Source organism: Camellia sinensis, chromosome 8 (assembly GCF_055761805.1).
Source record: "Camellia sinensis isolate YWXY chromosome 8, ASM5576180v1, whole genome shotgun sequence".
NCBI lineage: Eukaryota > Viridiplantae > Streptophyta > Magnoliopsida > Ericales > Theaceae > Camellia > Camellia sinensis.
Window position 1 is genome coordinate 172,961,559 of NC_138968.1, and position 26,674 is coordinate 172,988,232.

The 26,674-nt window shown below is 34.7% G+C and overlaps 1 protein-coding gene and 1 non-coding gene across 7 annotated transcripts; one reads left to right on the plus strand and one right to left on the minus strand.

The window, feature by feature from the left end:
• Window positions 1-1,211: 1,211 nt before the first annotated feature.
• LOC114274902 (protein FLX-like 1) lies at window positions 1,212-17,658 on the minus strand. 6 transcript variants are annotated; one of them, XR_003633551.2, is made up of 10 exons: window positions 17,450-17,641; window positions 16,050-16,723; window positions 15,804-15,967; window positions 15,450-15,529; window positions 15,234-15,330; window positions 2,887-2,960; window positions 2,613-2,670; window positions 2,103-2,159; window positions 1,551-1,634; window positions 1,212-1,438 (listed from the first exon to the last, which is right to left on the minus strand). XR_003633551.2 is itself a non-coding variant. In XM_028216875.2 (5 exons), the coding sequence occupies exons 2-5, from the start codon at window positions 16,646-16,648 to the stop codon at window positions 15,238-15,240; spliced, it is 936 nt and encodes a 311-aa protein (XP_028072676.2). In that variant the 5' UTR covers window positions 16,649-16,723; window positions 17,450-17,641; the 3' UTR covers window positions 14,978-15,237. The 6 variants fall into 6 exon arrangements, 1 of the variants encoding a protein (XP_028072676.2); XR_003633549.2 differs by having other exon boundaries at window positions 15,165-15,330; XR_014339069.1 differs by lacking the exon at window positions 2,613-2,670 and adding an exon at window positions 3,269-3,468 and having other exon boundaries at window positions 15,165-15,330.
• On the plus strand, window positions 8,540-8,703 carry LOC145798438 (U1 spliceosomal RNA). Its single transcript, XR_014339295.1, has one exon. It is a non-coding gene; the product is annotated as a U1 spliceosomal RNA (small nuclear RNA).
• Window positions 17,659-26,674: the final 9,016 nt, after the last annotated feature.

Genomic DNA, 26,674 nt, shown 5'->3' on the forward strand with positions numbered 1-26,674 from the left:
TTTTTATTTTTTTTTTTTTTTTTTTGGGGGGGGGGGAATTTTGGTACATAATATTTGACATCAATGCAATAAAAAAAAAATTGTAAAATTCAAATTTTTTTAGCCATCAAACTTGGGTATTATATTAAAAAAAAAATTATGATGTCACTTGCAAAAAAATAATAATTTAGACAAAAATTATAGATGTGTGAAGTATTTCACTCATGTTTAAAATAATAATATAAAATTCTATATATAATATATAATAAAGGTGCATATAGTACATCTTTAAGAGGATATATATTAGAACTCCCCTTAACTAACGGATCTTCACTGTGTTTGATAAGTATATGTGTTTGTGTATCACTTAAATTGAGATAAAGACAGCTTGTCAAAACTTGGCCTTTTGAGTAAAATTCAAAAACCTTTAACCACTGCATCGGCTAGGTTTGGTTAGAATAAATTTTTTATTACTATTATTAAAATAAAGGAAAATTTATTCATAAATTTCATCCCAAAAAAAGTATGTATCAAAAAATTTCATGAATTTTCTTGTAAATTATTAAATCCTATTGAATTTGAAAAGGTACACCATAAAGCCATTTTATTCTACGTGTACACTATTGTCTTATTAAACTTTTGTCAAATATGTCATTCTTCTTAAAATATAACAATGAAACATTTGTATACTATTACTTTATTTATTAAACTTTTATCAAATATATTATTCTTAAAATGTGACAGTTGAATATCATTCTAATGTGTTTACTATTGTCTTATTAAACTTTTTTTCAAATGTGTCATTTTTTCAAAATGTGATAACGAGACATTTGTGTATTATTATCTTATTAAATTTTTGCCAAATATATTATTCTTAAAATGTGACAATGAATTATCAATCTTAGGTGTGCACTATTATCTTATTGCATTTCCAAATGTGAGTACACTTCATTTGAGAGATTTTAATGTGAAATAGGACTTATGTATTCATAAGAATATTTATGGGACTAAATGGTCCGTAAATCATGAAAATAAGATTTATTAGTAAATGTCTCCAAAAAAAATGATATCATAATATATATTATGTTAATAAAGCTACACTCATCATATTTTTACATAATATCTAATGTGTGACATAATGCTGCTCGCAATGGTATCCATACTAGTCTCATCCATAATCATATTCAACCATTAATAGTTATGCATTCTAAACAAAATATGATATAAAAATATGATAAAAACATGTAATTATATATTTTTTTAAATAAATTTTTTTTGTTGATAAATCTATTTTTATGAACAATTTTAATGGTGTCAGTCTATGAAAACCTCTCCAAAAAAAAAAAATTCACAGTTAAGAGCAGGTTCAATTGAACCCACTACTTCATGCATAGCTCTGCCAGTGACCGCAGACCTTCAAGGACTTCCACCATTTGCCAACCAACTGGTCCTCCAAAACCTAGCCAAGGAATACATTTTAATACCCTGAACTAGAAAGGCTCTCATTTAGCCAAAAATAAGATTCATATAGAAACAAGCTTAATTACTGGATTCAAGTTTTCAGTACATACCAGGTGGCTAAATCCCTATGAGAGGGCACAATGAATGAATGCCTCATAGGTTTCAGTTTATGTCCCTCGGAGGGGACTTGCCTGCTGCAAGAAAGAAAACAGACAACAATTTATTGCTTAAATAGATTAATAAAAAAGAGAAACATAGTCAAATGATGATCAAACTGAACTTTATCAACACAGAAGACATGAAACTGATTGCATACTAAATCAGCTAATATCAAGGCAATAATGACGTTTATGGTCCCTCCAAAACCTAGCCAAGGAATACATTTTAAGAACCAACCCGACCATATGGCAAGGACATCAACCGAGGTAAATGTGTAGTCCAAGAAAGTCAAAAATCATGGAGCTTAGCTTCCTGAGGATGACACACTAATCACACATCCAAATAACGATTGAAATTATGACCGTTATGAGCAAAGGAATACCGAAGTGTAGGGCAACATTGGAAGTTGGAGCGTGCGCAAGAGATGCACAATATGACAACAGTACCACATCAACAAAACAGAAACAAACTGAATGTCAAAAATGAATGACAAATGCACAAACCTTGTGAAATTTTGGATAGTGGCAGAATCATTATGTTTTGAAGCTCTCCATTAAAACCTAGAAACCAGAACAGCAAAATGTCAATCATACATTGATACCAGACAAGGAGCCTAAATACACAACAGACAGAAATGACAGGATACGAGTGCAATATAACTCTCTTCAATTTCCATTCAATTAGAATATAAGATAAATGGCAAGAAATATCATGAGGTAAGCCAACAATCAAGATATGATAAAGCACATCACATAGTAGACCATATAAGCCAAAAGTAAAATGCCCGAGTCTTAGACATACGTAACAAATATTCATCTCTAGAAAGCAATCGAACAGAAGTTTTTGATAGACGCTAAAATAGCTCCAAAATAGCCTTCTAATCATACATGTTTACAAGTTAGCCATGACACTCATCACCTAGATACAATATGCACACAAGGGGAAGAGGGCTTGCTGCACTAATAGAAAAACTTGACATATGAAGTATTCAGCAGAGGCTTTAGACACTATACCAGAACAAAGTTTTCAAAGTCTACTGTCCGTTTCTTCCATTAAAGGTTTCCAAGTCACCTTCAGTATGTAAATGCAAATGTTTATCAGTTGGCATCCAATAATGGGGGGAAAATGGCATGAAGTGAGGAAAGAAACTAGCCTAATGAAACAAGCTGGTAATTACATAAAGATAAGGTATAACATTTAGTTAAGCCATCAAATCAAATTATATGTAATAAAATTTTAACCCACAACTAAAATTTAGATGCTTCGACTTAAGATGCCAGCACATACCATCAAGTGTGACATTGTTGCTCCCATAAATCATCTCGCTAGCCATACAAAAAAGTAGTCATATGCTTCATCAGCTGCAAGTGGCGTGCAATCATGTAAAAAGATTCTCAAAACAGATAGCAGTTGTACAATGGCACAATAACCAATAACAAAAATAAACCATCATTATCTCCATGTAACAGATAAATATTAAGTGCCACCACATAACAAAGTCTAAATTCCCATTCAAATTATATGAATGGACTCCCAAAAAGTGATCAAACTAGTATATAATCCCAGATATGTGTGTAAATACAACACAGATTCATAGGCCCTTGCTCTAATGACAAGTCTTATAAAACATCTGACATTTTGCAAGACAAACATGTGAATCCAAACTTACATTCATTCAGGATGCACTGCTATAGGTTAATCTTGTCCAATTGTAGTTTCAACAAGATTTCTAGTTCTATCACCATTGATACCATCACTATCACACTACGACTTCCACTAGAAAGCCATCAAGACTACTTTCAGACCACCACAATGCTAGGCAGACACAATAACTGTTTTCCTTCAGCTGGTTGTTTGAGAAATATTGCACTGGACAATGGACGAAAGATACAACTAGTGATACATCAGCCAACAAACAAACTGAGTTGCAAAAGCTAGCACACCAAAATACCTATAAATTACCATTTGTAGGTGAATGTATCTTAATATTAGAAGTCCACCGAAACAATATAGCAATGTTGACAAACATAAAGAATGGCTGCAATCTTTGAAACAGGTCCTCTATGCAACTTGATTTGGATTCCAGGGATGTCTATTAAAAAGAAACTAAAATTGCGACCCAAACCACAACACTAACAGGAAAAAAAAAAAAAAACTATCTAGCAACCGTAATGAACAAGAGAAGTTGACACCCGCACAACAAACTGAAACATACACAAAATTCAAAAGATTCTTAAATAGGCACAACCAGCAGAGGAAAAATTGAAGCAGAGTGATTTGCACAGAAAGTTATATCACTTACTTGACTCCATGAACTCATCTTGCATCTCAACTGTCGAAAGTGTCTTGCAACAGCCAGTGTTTTCCATCCAACCAGCAAGATTCTCCCAGTACTTGACAGCCATACTTTTAAATGGAATGAGACTATGATTGAATTGCTTTCATAAAAAAGCCTCTTCCTTCAAGCTGAACCTCAAAAATAACAAACTAGAAAGAAGGAAAGGGCATTTTCCAACCCATACACCAAAAGCAGCACCAATAATAATCCACTTCCCCTAACGTACATATCCCTACTGGGAACTTCAAATGACCACAGTACCTAATGCAGTGAAAAAAAGGTGATACTACTAACTCGCCCTAGAACCCTTTCATGGAAAGAGTCAATGAAGGAAATCTTGTATTCAAGGAAGGGGCATACTCACTCCATTAAATAAAGATTTCCAGCTACTTAAGGAACTCATCATCCCGGGAGTTTGTAAAACCTTGCCATAGAAATGGTACTTAAGTAAGCTAAGTTCGAGGATATATACCAAGTCAAAGGTTGGTTGATGGTTAAACCACATGAATAACAACTATTTAGAAATTTAGTCAGGGGCTTCCATTTGAGTAAAGATAGGATGACACTAAGTGGAGACAACTAGGCCATTTTTGGAACTCCTTGCACCTACAACAGAATACAACTTATCCACCAAACATATCTGTTCACTTCCTGCTCAAAAACACTTACAAAGCTACATGCCACTTAAAACAGCCAATCAAAAGAGTAAAAAAGGAGTTCACTATCAGCTTCCAAGTAATGAAACCGGTGTGCAAAAGCTTATATGCCTAACCCAAGCCGAAAGCCTCAACGTCAACACTAGTCACAAGGACCATGATAATGCTTGTTAGAATTTCCCATCTTTACCTTCACCTACTCCACTACACACTCCACTTCACCTACCTCCACTTCACCACACACTCCACTTCACCTAACCCACTATCACCTCCACTACACCTACTACCACATTTTCTTCTATATATAGATTGTATAGGAATTGTAATTGATCAATTTTGTAATACAACAATCTTGTAACATCAATCAATAATACATAAATTCTTACATGGTATCAGAGCAAGCTTAAGAAGCTAGTACTTCTGCTTCCCCGGCGGGCGGCAGCCTCGCCTTGGCCGCCCGCCGGACCTCTACACACTAACCGTCTCTCATCTCTCTCTCTTTCTCTTACTCAAATTTCTGTCTCTCCTTCAATCTTGCGTCAGCTACGGAGGAGCGTCGAACCTGTCAAGCGTGTATTCATCAAGATCCGTGGGCGATAGTTTCTTGTCGGCAGACTCGTCCTTGCGAGGCTCTTCCATTCTTCATCCTTTTCTTCTTGTTCACCGGATTTTTTAAGTTCACCTGACTTCTCAAGTTCAACCTCCAGATCCTTTGATGGGTCAAGTTCAGTATCCGTTTGCATTTTGCAGTCGGATCCCTTGAGTCGGATCCCTTGAGGTCATTATCCGATGTTTCCATGGTGTTGCCGGCATTTGTTTCTTCTGCAGATTCTGTATCTGTTGTATGCACTGCAGCATCATTCTTGTTGCCACAACTTTCTTGATTGCTTGGTGGAGTTCGAGGATGTCTAAGATTTGCATCATACCGCAAAGGTGCTGGAGGTGGTCTATAAGTGTAGGGAATTGAAGTTTCCAGATTTGTGTCGACTAAGAGCCCAGTAGAAAGTGCAGAGACTGTGCCATGGTGAGCTGACAAAGGCTCGTGCTTCTGCTCAACACTCTTGATGACACCAACAGCCACCACCTTTTGCACATACCCATACCCTTTTTTTTTATATTTTTTAAACCAATCTCCACCCAACATCCCACTCAGACCATCATCCTCTTCTCTTATTTTAAAATATCTCTATATATATATATCTATGTTTATTTTATTATATTGCACACACCATCATCTTTTCTTTATTTAATCAAACCCACTCAGATTGTCTTCACCTTTCTTTTATTTATACATAATTATCATGTTTTTTTCTATTCCACCCATGTGGGCTTGTCTCCCATTATTATTATTATTATTATTATTATTATTATTATTAAAAAAAAAAAAAAAAAGGCAGACGACGAACTTGCACAATACACTCATTTTATTCATCTCGGGATCAACCCCGATCACCATTTTCCAACATAAAAAAAAAAAAAAAAAAAAAAAAAAAAAAAACAAAAACAAAAACAAAAACAACCACATCCACAGTGGGATTTTTTCCTTCTCTACTCTACAGCCGGTCTTTTCTTCTTGCCCCCGTCCTGGGTAGCCCTTGCCGGTGTTGCCTCCGTGTTTCCCACTCCACTGGGCACGATCACTCCCCCATACTCCTCCACTGCAGCATATGGCGGCCCTCCAAATCGGAACATCACGGTGGCTTTCCGCTTCAGCTCCTTGTTTTCTGCCCTTAGCACGCTTATCTCTGCTCGCGCATCCTTATACATGCGTTGGAGCAGAGACAGCTGGGAGTTTAAATGCTGCACTTCATTTGTCCTACTCTGCAGCCGGTTCGACAAATTTGTGACCGCCGTCATGCTTTCCACACATGCCTTCAAAGTATACTGATTGGCCTCCACATCCGACAGCACTGCCATTCTTTGCTCCACAGACCGCATCGGAAAGTTCAACGGAGTATACTCCGGGGCGCTTGGTTGAGTTTCCAGTGCCACCGCACCAGTTCTCTCTCTCGTTGACTCATTGAGGTCGGGAAAGAGGGTGAGCAGCCCGCGGGAAGACGATGAAGCCATTTTCTGGGCAACAAAGTGTTACAGACTATTTTCTGGGCAACAGAGTATTACAGACTCTCTCTCAGCAAACGGAACTATCTTTCTCAGCAACACGAAGGATTTTTCAGAGGTTTTTCTCAGTTTTTTTCTCTGCCTCAGCCTCTGCCTTCGTCTTGGTTATATAGCCAAGGCAGACACGCGCATCGCGCGACGCCAGCCGACAAAACGGGCACGCAAGCCAAGACGCCCACGTGCCTCGCCATCATGTCCGGCACACCTTTTGATGAATTGGGCACGCCTTTTGATGGCACGCCTTTTTATGGATTGGGCACGCCTTTTGATGGCACGCCTTTTGAAAAATTGAGCGCACCTTTTGAGGATGCGATTTTTTATGGGTCCGACAAGACTCTGTAAACTGTCCCGACATTGATTCCGGTTAGCTCCTTTATGGGTCCGACAAGACTCTGTAAACTGTCCCGACATAGATTCCGGTTAGTTTCTACAAGGGTCCGACAAGACTCTGTAAACTGTCCCGACATTGATTCCGGTTAGTTTCTACAAGGGTCCAGCAAGACTCCGTAAACTGTCACAACATTGTCTTCTACAACGGTCCGACATGACCCCATAAACTGTCTTCTACAACGGTCCGACATGACCCCATAAACTGTCTTCTACAAACGGTCCGACATGACCCCATAAACTGTCTTCTACATCGGTCCGCCATGACCCCATAAACTGTCTTCTACATCGATCTGACACCACCATACAGTGTCCTCTACAACGTTATGACACCCCATACAGTGTCTTCACCAACGGTCTGACACGACCATACAGTGTCTCCTATCCTTTTTTATTTTTATGTATTTTCTTGTTTTGTTACTCTCTCCAAACTCAAGTTGGTTAGTTTCTCTCCTCCTTGAGTTTGCGGGGGGCTGTTAGAATTTCCCATCTTTACCTTCACCTACTCCACTACACACTCCACTTCACCTACCTCCACTTCACCACACACTCCACTTCACCTAACCCACTATCACCTCCACTACACCTACTACCACATTTTCTTCTATATATAGATTGTATAGGAATTGTAATTGATCAATTTTGTAATACAACAATCTTGTAACATCAATCAATAATACATAAATTCTTACAATGCTAAAAAGGTAACCACAAACCCAGTAGTGTCTTCACCAGAAGAATACCTTCACCATGATGAAATGGTACTACTTCCACACAAATGTCCTCGATGCACAAAATGAGCAAAATATTTGGTGCAACTGGCAAACGGTATTAAAACTAAAAATTATTTTGGTAATAATAAATATACATACTAGTTTCTAAAGTCAGCTTGCCTTTTTTTTAGCCTAGTCATAGTAATTATATTATTAGAAAGCATGTTGTTAAAACCTACCATCACCTACTCCACCTACTACACCTACCACCACCTACTACCACCTACTACACACCTACCACTACCACCTACTACCACCTACTCCACTACATCTCCTATATAAGGAGCCCCTCACCATTTGTAATAAATAACATATATCAATCAATAATATACATCAATTTTTCTTACATGGTATCAGAGCAAGGTTAAGAAGCTAGTAATTCTGCTTCACCGGCGGGCGGCAGCCTCGCCTTGGCCGCCCGCCGAACCTCTACACATGCCTTCACTCCCCCAAAGCTTCCTCGGCCAAACCTCCTCCTCCTAACCAACCTTTAAAAAGGGCTATTACAGCAGTGTTGAAAAAGTTTAGTATTCACAGTGATGGAAAGGCTGAACTCAGAGCTGTACTTGCAGAACTGTTACATAATGCAAGAGAATGAGAGGCTTAGGAAGAAAGCCCAACTTCTCAACCAAGAAAATCAAACATTGCTTTCTGAGCTCAAGCAGAAACTTTCCAACAAGCACCCAAATGGGCGATCAACAAGGCCCATGGCCTAGGTTGGCGGCCTCCATTGCACGCAGGAGGGGCGCCCGCCTAAGGTCTACCCAAGTGGTGGAGCCTACGTCATAATTTGTGTCAGTGGTGGCCCAAACTCAATTCCGGACCTCTCATCACTCTTCACTGTTGTTGATTCTGCCGTATCGCAATCAGAGAGATATTGATTGTCATATATCATCATGGCTCCAGCAGCGGCAGCAGATTCAATAAAGCCTAGAGATGTTTGTGTTGTTGGTGTTGCACGTACCCCTATATATCGTCGAGAGGGAGACAGTACAGTAGCGAAGCTCTACGCCATTTCTTCTCAGCCTCAGCAGCCCTCTTCAACCTGGCACCAACATGGCGTGTATTTGTGCGCTCCACACGTAGCTTGGCATAGGCCTTGAATGATTTCATCTCATCTGTGACCTTGACAAGCTCCACGGTTGGCTTCTCGCGCACAATAGGCATGTAAGAGCCTTGAACTTGGGTGGCTGTTGCCAATTCCTCAGGAGCAGAATCACCAGCCTTGAACTTGCGAGCACGTCTTGGGAAGACGACCACCTTGGCCTTGTATGTCTTCAGCCTCTGGACAACGGTCAAGATCAATCTGGGACCCACCCACGTGCTTTGTGTTTCGTTTTGTTGCATGTCTTTGCTGTGATGATGACTTTGGCAGAGTTATTTTCCTCTTTTTCTTTTCATCCACTTTACACCACCAAACACCTATTCTCTCTCTCAATCGGGGAAACAACTTTTCTCTCTCTCACTTTACTTTTTCCATCACCCATGTGACCCATTCTACAAAAATATTTCTTTTGCAGGGGCACTACCCCCAACCTGCACTCTTTTTCCCTGAAATCTCATCATCACTTTATTTTATTTTATTTTACCACCATCATCATATTTTATCATCATTATTATGTCTCCACTACCCGTATCAATTTCTATCCACCACCATTCTTTTCTTTATCACACGATTGCTTAATATATTATTATTATTATTATTATTATTCTTCTCATTAAAAAAAAAAAAAACAAAAATTCCACACACCATTGCTGTTTTTCACAAATCCGTGTGATAAAGATTTGCACACCAAACCATATTTTATTCATCTCAGGGATCAACCCCGATCACAATTTTACACACAAAAAAAAAAAAAAAACAACCACATCCACCGGCGGGATTTTTTCTTCTCTACTCTGCCGCCGGTCTCTTCTTCTTGCCTCCGTCCTGGGCAGCCCTTGACAGTGTTGCCTCCGTGTTTCCCACTCCACTGGGCACGATCACTCCACCCTGCTCCTCCACTACAGCATATGGCGGACCTCCAAATCGGAACATAACGGTGGCCTTCCGCTTCAGCTCCTTATTTTCCGCCTTTAGCACACTTATCTCTGCTCGCGCATCCTTATACATGCGTTGGAGCAGAGCCAGCTGGGCGTTTAACTGCTGCACCTCATTTGTCCTACTCTGCAACCGGTGCGACAGGTTTGTGACCGCCGTCATGGTCTCCACACATGACTTCAAAGTATACTGATTGGCCTCAATATCAGTTTGCACCGCCATTTTTTGCTCCACCGACCGCATCGGAAAGTTCAACGGAGCAAAACCAGAGGCGCTTGGTTGAGGTTCACTGGCCATCGCACCAGTTATCTCTCTTGTTGACTCGTTGAGGTCGGGAAAGAGAGTGAGCAGACCACGGGACGAAGAGGCCATATTCTGGGTAGCTGAACGGGAAGACGAGGCCATGTTATGGGTTGCTGAGTGTTTCAGAGAAGGGTTGGTTACAGAGTATTTACAGAGTGTTTCAAGATTTGCAGCTCTTAGCGACAAGCTCTCAGAGAACGAAGAGGTTTCAACTGGTTTGTTATGCTTCCAAGCCTCAGCCTCCGCTTCGGTTTATAAAGACCATGATGAAGAGGCAGACACGCGCATCATGCGCCGCTCGGCGCTAGACGACAACATGGGCGCGCTTTTTGATGGCACGCCTTTTTATGAATTGGGCACGCCTTTTGATGGCACGCCTTTTGATAGATTGGGCACACCTTTTGAGGGTGCGACTTTTTAAGGGTCCGACAAGACTCTGTAAACTGTCCCGACATTGATTCCGGTTAGCTTTTACATGGGTCCGGCAAGACTCCGTAAACTGTCCCGACATTGATTCCGGTTAGTTTCTACAAGGGTCCAGCAAGACTCCGTAAACTGTCACAACAACTGTCACAGCATTGTCTGCTACAACGGTACGACATGACCCCATAAACTATCTTCTACATCGGTCCAACACGAGCCAGTGTCTTCTACATCGGTCTGCCATAACCATACAGTCTTCTACAACGGTCTGACACGACCATACAGTGTCTCCTATCCATTTTTTATTTTTCAGATTATTTTCTTGTTTTGTTACTCTCTCCAAACTCAAGTTGATTAGTTCCTATCCCCCTTGAGTTTGCGGGGGGCTGTTAAAACCTATCATCACCCACTCCACCTACTACACCTACCACCACCTACTACACACCTACCACTACCACCTACTACCACCTACTCCACTACATCTCCTATATAAGGAGCCCCACACCATTTGTAATAAATAACATATATCAATCAATAATATACATCAATTTTTCTTACACATGTGATGTGAAATCAAAAGGACTGTCCATGATATCATCTCTTCTTGTTGAAAGATGATGAATATTCTACACATATAATATGCATAAAAAAAAACCTAGACAAAAACACACTCGAACTACAGTGGTCACCTAAAACCCTATTAAAGTACTTGGTGCAGATTTTTCCAAGATATAACTTTTGAGGGCAAAAATGCAGGAAACAAGAGGGGGAAATGAAGTTCATAGCATAAACATGATTATGGTCAATGATCCTGAATATGTTTTTAGAATATACATGTAATATGAAAAATATAGGCTTCTTGATTTATATGAAAAGTGGAAACATCTAACTTACAGTGTTTTAATAGATAACACGACTTCAAATAAAGCTGATGACAGGAACGAGATTTAAGAAGCTGAATCTAGAATTGCCATAAAAGCCTTGTGTATTTTTTCCCCCTTCTTTTTTGATAAATAAATTTTATTAAGCAAAAGAAGCCAACAGGGGAACAGCTCGAGCATACACAAAGTGTACTAGAACCACAAGACTTTGCAGTCTTCGCAATACACAACAGAATAGATCCAAATAACTTTCCCAACATTCAACGTTGGAAGGTGCTGAATATGGTCTTCTTCAATCAACATGCCAACCTCTTGGCCTCATCAAATGTATGGAACCATTTCCCTTCCTCTCAAATACTCAAATAAGGGAAAAAGGGCAACTTGCCAAGCTAACCAGAAGCTTTTAATGAACAACCAGCATGCTAGGATCCAAGCAGCTGGACAACCGAATTCATCATAATCCACTTGAACCGAAAAATGGTATAGAGACCATGATTCAGATTTCCCTAGCAATCTCACAATGCAATAGCAGATGGCTCCACATCTCCTCCTCCACCTTGCAAGTACAACAAAATTTGGAAACACTGCCCAAGGCCCTGCCATGTCATCAACACTTAGAATTGCTTCCAACACCGCAGTCAAAATGGTGTGGGAATCCTTAAAAGATATGTTGGCCATCCTCCTCGGAAAACCCATGCCAACTCACAAGAAATCATCCTATTAGAAGATTGAAAGCCAAACGGTCCAATACCATCCACAGTCCAACAGTAAGACACACACAAAGGTAAGGGGGAAAAATAAAACAAAACAAAATGATCCACCTCCTCAACAACCCAAGTCTTCATTGTTCACATATGCTATAAAGGTGTTTTATTTAGAACTACCCATCAAATCTGTTAACTAATACCTTTTTAACCAACTAGCTTGGAACACTCCTGCTAACCTTTCTAATGCCCATCCACAAACCTAGCCCATGTGAATCTCTAAGATAATCTTGGCAAACCATCCTAATCCTTGCTGAATTTAATTAACATATTGTTATAAAAAATTAATTAAAAAAAAAAAGAAGAAGAAGAATTTAAATTAATAACATATATTTTCCTCCTATGACTGGCAGCTGTCCACCTTTCATGTAGGCTAATGAATATCCTGCAATGCTCTCTGAATGAGGACAAACATATATCATAGCCTCAACCTAAATAATAAGAATTTCAAAATCAAAATAAAAAAGATTAACTTCCCATTGAAAGATAAAAAATTTAATAATCCATTTACAACCAAAAATCTTTGAGGTGCCAAATCATATCTCGAACACCATCCTTAAATTTTTTCATAATTTTCGTGCTACTTGTGTTTTAATGAATTTAGAATCCCTAATCTCTTCCATGACTTATAGGTGGGGAAATCCATAAGATAATCTAACTCCAGCCAGACACTTATTTTATATATAAAAAAGGTAACAGTTAGCCCTACAACAAAAAAGTGACTTGTATTATATAATTGCACAGAAGACAAGACCAATCTCAAGTAAAAGATATGCAAGAATGTTACTCAATGGAAAATTGAGAAAGAATAATAAGGGCACCAAATTCACAAATTTATAAATGAGGAAGACTCTCTGCTATAAAATCCATGATGCCAGATTTATTAACAGTGTGTAAGTAAGCAGAGGCAGAAGATCAACCTCAAAAGTGAGTGCTGATAGAAACGACACTTGGCATCCCAAATACAATCTTGAGTAGTGTTAAACTAAAATCAACATCTTAAGGTGTTCAAAGGTGAACACCAGAATGTCATACAATTGCAAGACTCATTCCCCACTTGATGTTAGACAAACTCCCAAGCTTAGTTGCACAAAGTGGGAAGCGGGAACGGGAACGGGAACGGGAGTGGGAGCGGGAGCGGGAGCGGGAGCAGGGAATCGTAGACATTCCAAGAATTGTTGGTAGGGAGCGTTTGTATATATATTAAATAATATAATATATAAAAATATATTGTAAGATTATGTATTTTTTTACTCTAATGAGGATGAAAATATATGTTACAAATTTCAATAATAAAAAAAAAGTACTCCCTTCGTCCCAAAATAATGGTCCCTTTTGGAGAATCCAACTTTTTTTATAGTTTAAAAATATTAATTGTCCAAAATTACTCTTTGATAGTACATTTTTTTGGGAATATCAATTGTCATAATCGTACTTTTTGTGTTATTAATGAATTTAAAAGAAGGGCAAAATAGTATATTCATATTATTTTATTCCTTGATTTTTTAAAAGGGACTAATATTTTGGGACAATGAAAAATAAAATAAGAGACTAATATTTTGAGACGGAGGAAGTATAAAAAAAGGAAAATCTACCCATAAGTCCTAGTTTTTGAAACGTTGAACCATTTTGTCCTAAAAGTTTTCTTATGCTCCATTTAGTCCCATTTTTACATCAACATGATGTGAATGATGTAAATGATCTGATGTTTCATTCTATAATTTCAAAATTTATTGAAATCTGATGAACATTAGATGTTTTTCATCCTATATTTCAAGCATTATTGAAATTTGATGAACATTAGATGTTTGAAATCCAATGTTTGTAACATGACTCTGATGTTATTAACATTGTATCTGATGTTATTAACATTGTAATGGGACCTTTCAGTCTATAAGAAAACTTTTAGGACTAAACAGTGCATAAGTTATTAATTTGGGATTTATTGGTGCATCCCCCATAAAAAAATCGTATGTTAAAATATTATAATTATATACTTTTATTAGATTTTTTTTATTTATTTTAAAATATTTATATTATTTTTTTTATCTATTTATTTTAAAATGTTATTGTTAAAAATTATTTGTTTTATTTATTTTCTTACAAAAATAAAATAAAAGAGGGAGAGGAGAAGAAGAAGACAGATGAATGGAATAGAAGAAGAAGTGGAAAGAGAGATAGGGAGAAAAGAAGATAGAGAGAAGAGAAGGTGGAGGAGATCGATCTCGAGAGGAAACGATATCGAGAGAGAGAGAGAGAGAGAGAGAGTGGAGACAAGATCGACCGAGAGAGAGATGATGAGATCGATCGAGAGAGAGATATGATGAGATCAATCGAGACAGAGAGAGCCAACAAGATCGAGAGGACAGATACGATCGGCAGAGAAATTGAGGTCGAGAGTGAGGATGACAAATCTAGATAAGTTCCTTCTCTTCTCAGATTCGCGTTTCTCTAGCATTAGACTCGCGATTCTTCTCCGATTCTTCCTCAAAAGTGCAGCATCGCACTTCTTTGGCTGAAGTGGGCACCAACACTTCACTTGCTCATCAACATGGAAATTTTAGCAAAATATGTGATCTAAGTATCAATTATCACACATCTGCTGTACTATTCAGGAGACAAAGGTCGAATCAAAATAAGCATCCTGCAACTATATAAGTTAAACCAAATGTCACATGGAAATACACTAGATAATAGGAGCATTTGGTGCAAATACTTGAATTCGACAATATTCAAACAAACAATAATATGCCGTAGAATCAAGCTAATATGAATTGTCAACATAAGCAGCAAGAGTACAGTTCCCCATAATAATTAGGCACACCTTCCAAAATATCTATCATAAAACAATATTTCAGAGCCAAATCAAAGTATCTACCTAGTTCCAGCTTAAATTCCAATAATTCAAAAGCAAATAACAGTCCACAGTTTAGCATGATAGGCATACTAGTCTATCTGTTTCCTTGAGCTCGATGCATGTCATAGGCACCCCAAGAACTAGGACCAGGTCCATATTGAGGATAGTTTTCTGCACCAGCATGTACCTGGAATGTTTAAACAGTCAAAATGTCTCTGAAAGAAGAAGCTAATATACACAAATAAAATAAAAAGGTGTGTTTGTGTGTGTTAACAAACACAAGGTAGCAAGAAAAAGAAAACTTACAGTATTCATAGGATTCATGCCATAATTGGCAGGATAAGGATTTCCAGCATATCCAGTTTCGGGATAATTTCCATTATAACCTGCATTTGTAGAAACAAAATACGGAGTCTTATAAAACACAGGCAAGGAAACAACTATTCTGCTTCATGCTCTAAAGACAGCAAGGATAGTGTTAAAAGAAAAAACCCAGCTCTGCAACCACCCTATCCTTCACAAACTAAACTGAACCACAAAGCAGATTGAAGAAAACTCTGAACGGTCAAGTCATTAATTAAGTTGTCAAAAACCAATGGATAAACTACTGCAAATTGGTTGTTAACCATTTGCAAGTCAACAAACCTTGAGAACACATACCTGGATTACCAACAGCAGCAGCAGCATGTGCTCTCTTTTCTGCATTAGCCATCTCAGCACGAAGTTTTTCCAACTCTCGAGCCATTGAGATCAATTTCTTCTCCAGCACCTGACCATGTTCATAATTCTCTGCATATCCCTTCTTCTCATACTCAATGGCAGCCCTGTATGCCAACAAAGGAAAACAAAATAGTCACCAAATTTAGAAAATAAAGCTTCAAGCAACAAGGCTATGCACAGTATTACCTTGCACGCTGCAACTCCTGTTTCAGACCCTCGATTTCGGCCTTCAGAGTTGGGCACTGTTTTAAATCTGCAGTAACCCTGGATAAATCCTGAGTCATTGTTTGGACCTGAGCTGTAAGCTCTTGCCTTGCAGCAGTTAACTCCTTGGCGTCAGCCTGAACTTGCAGAAGCTCATCCCTCATAGCCTTCGACCCACCAAGATCCATTTCCATTTTAATAGAGTTCTCATACAATTCCCTCATCTGCATATCCTTCTCTGCATGCAAAGAACTCGCATAGTGGGCCGTTTGTTGAAGCTCATGCTGGGCTGATTCTAATTCCTGCTTAAGTGCTACATGGGTGGCAGCTAGTCTCTGATTATCAACCAAAAGCACTTGAATATCTTGATGTTGAGCTGCAAGCCGCTCCTCGATGATAGCTGGGTGAGGATGGAGTTCTCTGGGGGCCCTACCAAACTGGGATTGTCTCATCTCCTCAAGAACTGCAGGATGGGGCATTAGGCCGATGGCTCTGCCAAAGGGAGGTTCATGAATAGAGGGTAGTCCACCATGTGGAACACCTTTCATTGGAAGAGGAGGTCCACGATTCCTTCCAGACATTTTTCTTTCAAATTTCAAAAACAGTAAAGGGTGTAATTTGTAGTTGTGGATGATAAAGCTTCCTAATCACCACAGCTGAAGAAAATCGGAAAAAAAAAAAAAAAAAAGAATTAGAAAATTTAACCACAAAACCTAACTAGAGCAATAATTGAATTAAACGTGAAAAGGTACAACGTGGTACTATGCACAGAATTGATCAACCCTCAAACTTGTGCAGTCCATGAAAAGCATGCAAGTTGAATCAACAAGAAGACATGGACAACAAACCAAAAGACCAAAATAATCAAATCCTCAAAATAACCTAGAAACAGAGACCCAATACAATAAAATTGCAATTCTCGAGAATCAGCATAGAAAGTCAAAAACTTTCCCTCAAAACTAACCCCAAAAACATTAATATCCAATCAAAATAAAGAAATTTACCTGAAAAAAGCCTCAATAAACAATTGAATTAACAAGAACGGTAGATAAATTGTCTTTCCTAAGTAATCAATCAATGTATCTACACAAACACACACAATATATATACACATGCATATACATTCACATACTGATAAGTTACTTTTTATTTAATTTCGTTTCTTTCCAACAAAAAAAAAAAAAAAAATCAATAAGCGGATAGGTGCGGCATAAATATATACAATCAATGTATGAGAGGACTAATCGAAGAACAAACCCTAAAACAATGGAAAAATAAGATTTCGAATAAACAATGAAAAACCCCAATAAAAGAAGAACGAATTAAAAAAATTGAACTTGAAGAGAAGATGATGATAATCTACATATGTTTAGAATGAATACCTTAACGGACCATCGCTCTCATCACCGTCACAAAATCCAACAGAAACCCTAAAAGAAGCGCTCGAATCAGTGACCGTACCGTTGCGAATTGTGGAGCATGAAGCTGACTTGATGTTGCCCAATTTCCTAGATATCTATATAATCAGGAAAATTTGTGACTGGGATTATTGAATTAAAAAAAAAAATTATGATTCTTAACTTTTTTTTTTTTTTATATATATATATATAATAATGTTATATGTATCAATTAATATAATAATTAATATATTAATTAATAATGTAATATAATTTTAAAAAAAATTAATATTTATAATCTGAATAAATGAGGTTAATAATAATATTATGTATTAATATATTAATTAATATACTAATTACTATATGTAACATTACCGATATATATGTGTGTGTTGCACCGACTTATATGAGTAATAGAGAAAATAAAAAGGGCAATTGCAGTGAGAGAAGTAAAAAAACAATTATTAACATATTAGGGATACGCAGTAGCTTGCCTTAAGTCCATCATCGAATTACAGAGTATTATTAGATTTTGTGGAGATTTATTATGGATTCTATTTTGATAATTTAAATCGTAAAATGTGTAGAATTCGTCGAGTACTATATACCTGTAAAAAATCATATTAATCGAATATCAATAGTTACGTGATCAAATCAGTTTTGTATATAAAAAAAAAAAATAGACGGTGAAAAAATAAACGGTTGATAGAAATCTGATCCGATGAGATAGCTATCGATATTCGATCAATGTGATTTTTTATAAATATATAATACTCAACGAGTTCTACACATTGAACGATTCGAACTATTGAAATGAGACCCGTGGTGAGCTTGCACAGACCCAACAATATCTTCTAGTCCGATCATAAACTAGAGGGAAGCCCAACCCTGAGAGATATAAATGTGTATGTGATAGGGTGTAAATGAAAAGACTGCAAGGATACAAGTGTCACTTACACCCTTTAGGAGTTGATAATTTTTTTTTTCTCTCACCTGCATATAATTTCTTTAAATAAAAACTCTATTTTGATCAATAATTAGTAATATAAATAAAAATATATATTTTTTTTTTATTAAAGTATCATTTTTATTTATTTATCTTTAAATATTTATACCATTTGTAGATCACTATAATTTTATTAAAATTATAAAAGTATATTTTTTTTTATTTATCCATTTTTTAACTATGGCCCACTTGAGGATAGTTAGGAAATGTTGAGAACCATACATTTTTTTACAGTGTTATAAATTGTTAAACCATTTAATCTTTTTTTTCTTTTTTTTTTAATCTTTTCATAAAAAATTATTGGAAAATACAATTCTCAAATCAGCTCTTAGTTAATTACTGCATCTAATATGACAATTAAAAAAATACAATTATTCAAAAAATTATACCACACTAAAAAAAAAAATCAGTTTCTGTTTTTAAAATTTCTAGCAATATTATCATTAAAACGGCAAAACTTTACTCAAATACTCTTAGGGGGTGTTTGTTTGGGGGATTAGAGTGTGAGATAAAACTCTATACTTATTTTATGTGATAGCCTAACATTTTGTTCAAAAATATAAGACAAACTAATAGTTGAAGCGAACTATCAATCTTTCATTTGTGGAATTATTGTGTGTCATGAGGAGTATAGAATACAAAATGATAACTCCACCTCCATATTGGAGGGTAAAATGACACTTTTAACCTCAAGTATTTATGTTCGTGCTCTGATTGTGTTAAGGTAGAGGCTGCATTCGTCGACGGTGGTTTTGCCTTGTTTTGTGTTTGTGTGTGTTTTTTCTATTGGATGGTTTGTTTGTTTTTTTCTCCTGTAATTTGTATTTATATTATTTTTAATTATATTTAGTAAAGTAAAATAAAATTTAAAAATCTCAACTAAAAAGTAATTAAATTTATTTAATTTTTATTGGTGTCTTATTTATTTTGTAAAAGTTATAGTTAAAAAATAAAATAAAATAAAATTTGTAACTCAAATTTAGTATTTAAAATAATAAAATAGTCTTTTGAGTATTTATCTTTTTTTATAATATCTCAAACAAATATAAAATTTAGAGTCTTCATCAGAGCTTACACCGTTCCACTCTCACCGTTGTTCACTCCGGCTCGACATCACTTTGGCTGCTGGGTTAGTTCATCACTTTGGCACTGGGTTAGTTTATCGGCTGCTGGGTTAGTTCATCACTCCGGCTCGACATCACTTTGCCAACTGGGTTAGATCATCACTTTGCTTATTGGCTGCTGGGTTAGTTCACTCTCACTGTTTCCTGTTTTTTAAAAGAAAGTGCTAAGAAAGTGTTGTTGAAACAATTTGACTTCCTGTAGTCAAATTCTCAGAGTTTATTTAATAACAATTTGAGTGGAAAATTTGTGTTTATATACTAAAATGCAGAGTTTATTTGTGTGGAAAATTTGTATGGAAATGCAGAGTTTATTTGTGTGGAAATGCAGAGTTTATTTACTAAAATGCAGAGTTTATTTTTGAAAATCTGTGTTTCAGAATTTTATATATAACAATTTTGTGTGTAATTATTGTGTGTAATTATTGTGTGTAATTTTATATAGATTATATTTATGTTCTGTCAATTTTATATATAATTTGAAAATCTGGAAAGTGTTGATCATCACTTTGCTCTGTCATATTTATGTTCTGTCATATTTATGTTAGATCATCACTTTGCTTTGGAAAGTGTTGATCATCACTTTGCTTATTCTTTTCCATTCTTTTCCATAGATAGATTAATTAGTCATTATTGTTTAGCATGCCATGAAAAAAAAACAGGAAAGTGTTGACCACTGGTATTATATCTATCTATCTATGGTATTATATTTATGTTCTGTCAAGAAAGTGTTGTCCACTTTGTAAGTGCAATTTGACTTCCTGTAGTCAAATTCTCAGAGTTTATTTAATAACAATTTGAGTGGAAATTTTGTGTTTATATACTAAAATGCAGAGTTTATTTGTGTGGAAAATTTGTATGGAAATGCAGAGTTTATTTACTAAAATGCAGAGTTTATTTTTGAAAATCTGTGTTTCAGAATTTTATATATAACAATTTTGTGTGTAATTATTGTGTGTAATTTTATATAGATTATATTTATGTTCTGTCAATTTTATATATAATTTGAAAATCTGGAAAGTGTTGATCATCACTTTACTCTGTCATATTTATGTTAGATCATCACTTTGCTCTGGAAAGTGTTGATCATCACTTTACTTATTCTTTTCCATTCTTTTCCATAGATAGATTAATTAGTCATTATTGACCACTAGTATTATATCTAATACCATAGATAGATAGATATAATACTAGGTACATAAGCATACAAAATTTAAGGGAAAAAAAAGGTGGCCTCCAGTGATTTCAAAAGAAAGAAGCTTTAATTTTTAAACTTCTTTACAAATGTATATTTCCATAAAACCATATTTTATTCAAAGGGTATTTTCACATCTAAATCATCTCTCTCAGGTAGGAAATATAAATGACAAAACAATCTCACTACATGAAAACCTTCAGCTATCAGAATAGCTTGAATAAATTTCCAATTGCTGAAAATTTTCAGAAGCTTGGAAGTTCAATCACCCAACTATACCTCAAAGAGGTGCCTTCATATGTAATAGTTAGGTAACATATAAAAATGCAGCCGGCAGTACAGTTGAACATAATGACATCATGCAAAATAAACAAATCAATGGGGGCGGGGGAAGCAATGCCGCAGTTGATAATTTCAGAATACAAAACATTGAAAATAAACAGACACACGATCAAAAAATATCCAGCCATGATATGAAAAACATAGATCTTACAGCAGATAGAGTTTCAGGATTGAAAACAAAAACCTGCATTCATGGCTTAGTATGTCTCAACTAAAGCGAATTGATTTTTTTCTTTTATATACATTATGAAGAGGTTTTAATCTACTAAAACTATGTTTGGGAAAGTGAATAAATTGGCCAAAAAGCCATACAAAAACGTCAAAGATTCATTATCATTCACTCTACTTTTTGCATGCCTTTCGGTAACAACCAAAAAGTCATTCCCAAACACTTCAATTTTACTAAAAAACTACTTCCCAAATGAAACCTAAGTGAAGCCTCAGTTCAACAAACATTAAAACCTTTGAATTCACAAGCAGCACGATTACTCACTTTTCAAGGCAGTTTTATCATCAAAAAAGGAGGAACCAGGGTGCATTGAAAATTCAGCACCTTCCCCACCCTGGTGTAATTGGTCGGCAACAGAGTTTTCAATCGTACAAGCAGATTTCCGTTTATATGAGAGACGCTGCATTCCAGCATGCTCAAAGTCGCTATCATCCCGCTCCCTTTCCCTTCTCTCCTTTTCTTTTTCACCACGCCTTCGCTGCTCTTTGTCAGCTCTCAGCACTGCTTTATCATGGTCTAGATCCGGCCGGTCAACACTAAGGTCACGGTCAGCATGCGACACGATGGTATTACATATCATCACTTGGCACTTCATTTACCTGCCATGAAAAAAAAACAAGAAAGTGTTGACCACTGGTATTATATCTATCTATCTATGGTATTATATTTATGTTCTGTCAAGAAAGTGTTGTCCACTTTGTAAGTGTAATGGTGATTTTGATGACCCATCTATGTTTCTTTACTGATTGATTGTGTGTTATCTGAGTCTATCACCACTGGTATTAAGTTTGCCTTCAATGTGCAGTATTAGGTTAGATGTTTTCCCATATATATAAAATATTAAAAGAATTCATAGGTTTGTTTGAATTTGACAATTACAGTTATAGAAGGACAGTTTAGAAATGAGAAAAATTGTGACAAAAGTGTTCATACCATAGATAGATAGATAGGATAGAAGTATAGATATAAAAGGATAGTGTATGAGCCACTTTGGTGGGCTGGCATATAACAAGTGAGTTTCTTTTTTTTAAGTGTCACTTATTGTATAGTCTGCCTTAAATTGTTCAATTTTCCACTTTGAAGTTGGATGAACATACGTTTATTATATTTGCTAAATTGTTTAATTATTTTTACAAGTGAGTTTATTTTGTGCTTTCCTTTCACAATGCAAGTGCAGAAAAGCACCAATAATAAAATTAGTAATTAAACAATGAATAAAACAATACACATTGACTTGGTAAGTAATTGTTTTGTAACAAACTAACCATCATCTGTAGATTTTTCTCTTCAAGATGGTGTGTAATTAGCGTTAAGGGTATAAATACAATTGTTGCTCGATACATGGTGTGTAAGGTGTTGATTTCCTGTTAAATCACTCATGTTAATAACTCATGCTAAAATAAAGGAAATAGAATTTCAATAACTCATGGACAATTAATAAATCATGTTAATAACTCATGTTAATTTCAGAATTTCAATAACTCATGTGTTATCTCATGTTAATTTCAGAATTTCAATAACATGATATTATTTGAAAACATGATATTTGAAAACATGACTTTAATAGAGTTTTGAAAACATGATATTATTTAATGTTGAAAACATGCTATTTGAAAACATGATATTGCTGGGTTCGATAGAGTTATTGAAAACATGACTTTAGTATTCTTCTTGAATTTTTCTTCTTCGGGTAATTGTTCTTCTTCTTGAAAACATGCTATTTGAATCATCAACTAAGAAAATATTAGGTGTATTATATAAAAAAGATTCTGTATACAAATTGTGCATAAATTTAGTTTTAAAAAATTTGATTTGTTTGTTTACTTAATTTGATTTGTTTGTTTACTCCATAATGTTTTCCCTTTCTATGATCACACTCCACCTCCATATGGTATTTTTATATTTTGGACCCAAAACTACCAGTTCTTTAATATAAATTTAGCTCATGATAGTATCCACTCAAAACCATCCTAGGTCTCATAGCTAGCTATATTTAAGGAGATGCTTGAAATACAAGTAGCCAAAATTGGAAAGAATAAGCCTTCTTGATCAGCTTTATATGTTCAGTGCACGTAGAATTGGAACAGCAAAGGACTTCAAATAAGAAATTAGAACCTGTTGTGTGCTCATTGTAATAGTGTTGACTGAAATCTTTCTCTCACATATAGTAATTTTGGAGAGTAAAATTGATTATACAAATAAGAAAATTAGAAAATTGATTATACAAATAAGAAAATTGCAAAGATCTTTAGTGCTCCTCATAGACATAATATGTACTAGCATTTTGATAGCAATTTGGTAGAATATCACATATTTCTGCTTCTTTTCTATTTTTCATTACCAAGATGAGTTGAATGCCTACATTATACTGATGTGCTTTAGTATATAGATTTAGTATACAATAACTTTAGTTTCTGTCAGTGTTTACAATTTTTTTTTACTTGCTCTTATATTTTGATTTGCAATATTGGTGAACATTATAAATCTTATATGTTTATTTCTTAATTTGCATTAACATTAGGGAGAGTTGTTATTTTATTTGAGTTTTGTACAGCATGTAATACAAGCAAAAATGTTACAAGTTTTTTAAGAAAAAATAAATAAATATATTTTATATAACTGCATTTTAATCTTAAAATTATTTACATCGTGCCTTCTGTCAATTTTGATTAAACATTGAGCAGAATTATTGTGAACCAAATTTCTCCCAGACCTATGAAACATTGAGGAAATGTCTCTCATCTCCAAATTTCTGTCAATTTTTAATCAGAATTATTGCCAATTTTTTTAATCAAAAAAAAACATTAAGCAGAAATTATTTTTTCATCAAAGAATTACTGTCAATTATTTGAACTATTAAGCAGAAATTTATACCATTCAAATGTAGTATATCTGTTGTGTGATTATAAAAGAAAGAGACTATTTTTTGCATATATATTTTTTTTAATATCTAGAGTTCCTAATTAAAAGAAAAATTTGAAAGACTTGGCATTTTAATATTTATGTGTAATATGGCAAGAGAGTTTATGTTTTTTTTTTTTTTTTGGCACCGTTTTAATGGAGTATAGTATTCTATGTTGTATTTCAAAAAATTTTGGTAAATGTATATATGTGTGTATTACTTTAGTTGTGTTCATGAAAAAAAAAATGTATTAAACTTACAAGTATTTAACTTAACACAAGCATTTAATATTTTGTTATAAAAAAAAAATTGTACCATTCTAAAAAGACTTGGCATTTTAACATTTATGTGTAATATGGCAAGAGAGTAGATGTTCCTTTTTTTTTCCACCTTTTTAAGGGAGTATAATTGAATATATTGCATTTCAAAAATTCTGGTCAATGCATATGTGTGTATTACTTTATTGCTTATAAAATGGCTTTCTTATGTGGTGATTTTTTTTTTTTTTTTTGGCATAAATTTATGTTTGGAGTTTCCAAGTCATAAATGGTGAACTTCAAAATATTTATGATTATAATGGGTTTTAATTTTGGTTTTAATTTCATCTCTATAAAATTGAAGTCAGTTAAGAAAGATAAAAATTCAAATTCGGACAATTATTGTGCTCGAGTTTTAATTTATCATTTTAATATGATTGTTAAAAAACATCTATTCTAAATGCTAGGTTGACTCAGAAAATGTGAGTTTGATTATGGGTTTCTCAAAGAATGTAGGGAGAGAGAGAGAGATATATAGAGATAGGTTATTACGGCAAGGAACTGTTTGTTTGGAGCTATTTAAAAAAAAATTAAGGGTGATTTATTTAGTTGATCTTCCTGCAACAAAAAAATTAAACTCACACTCAAAAAAAATTATTTAACATTTTATTTGCTGTGTAATATATTTATTTGGTTGTACCATTCAAATGTAATATATTTGTTGTGTGATTTTGGTTTTAATTTCATCTTTATAAAATTGAAGTCAGTTAACAAAGAGAAAAGATCAAATTTAGACCATTTTATTGTGCTCCATTTTTAATTTATCATTTTAATGTGACTGTTAAAAAACATCTATTCTAAATGCTGGTTTGACTCAGAAAATGTGAGTTTGATTATGGGTTTCGCAAAGATTGTAGAGAGAGAGAGGGGGAGGGGGAAGGGACTGTTTGTTTGGAGCTATTTAAAAAGAAAGTAAGGGTAATTTATTTAGTTGATCTTCCTGCAACAAAAAAATTAAACTGACACTCAGAAAATTTTATTTAACATTTTATTTGCTGTGTAATATATTTATTTAGTTGTACCATTCAAATGTAATATTTATTTGTTGTGTGATTCTAATGTATAGATGATAAATATTTTTCATTTAATTTTTTTGTGAATATCTAGAGTTCCTAATTAAAAGAAAAATTTGAAAGACTTGGCATTTTAACATTTATGTGTAATATGGCGAGAGAGTTTATGTTTTTTTTTTTTTTTTTGGCACCGTTTTATGGGAGTATAGTATTCTATGTTGGTATAAACTCAACATAATATTCTTCATGAACACAACATAGAATATTCTATGTGTAATATTCTATTTTTCATTTAACATTCTATGTTTTTTTTTTTTTGCACCTTTTTAAGGGAATATAATTTTGGTCAATCCTTATGTGTGTGCGTATTACTTTAGTTGTCTTCATAAAAAAAAAATGTATTAAACTTACAAGTATTTAACTTAACGCAAGTATTTATCATAAGGATTTTTGTTTTGAATCAAATTCACCGGGTATTTAACTTAACCCAAACAAATGTATTAACATTTTGTTATAAAAAAAAATTTTAAAAAAATTGTACCCTTCTAAATAGAGAAGGCACGTGCCTCTGGTATCTGTTGACCTTTTTCTTTTTCTTAGAAGTTTATTTTTATTTTTGCTCTTATTGTACCCTTCTAAATTTACCGAGTATTTTTATTTTTCTAAATAGAGAAGGCACGTACCTTTTTCTAAATTGTACCCTTCTAATTTTGCTCTTATTTTTTTTTTTCCTCTTGATTGTAACCCGTTAAGTATTTTCTATTCATGGCAGTTATTTATTTAAATAAAATTTTGAATTTTATTATTCGATTTGGTAGCAATATATTTGAAAATAACATTTCATTGCCAATGAAATCCATGTTAACTTTTATTATTGCTAATTTTTTGTTTCTTTGTGTCTAAAATTTTTAGGTTGAAGTACAACAGTTATGAACAATATTACTATTTTTGGTCAAGTAAGTTTTTTTTCTTCTTTTTTCTCTTAATATAAATGTAAGTACCTCTCTAATAAATTTAAGTACAACAGTTATGGACAACATCACTATTCTAATTATTTTTTTTCCTCATGCTTTATAGGTGGATGG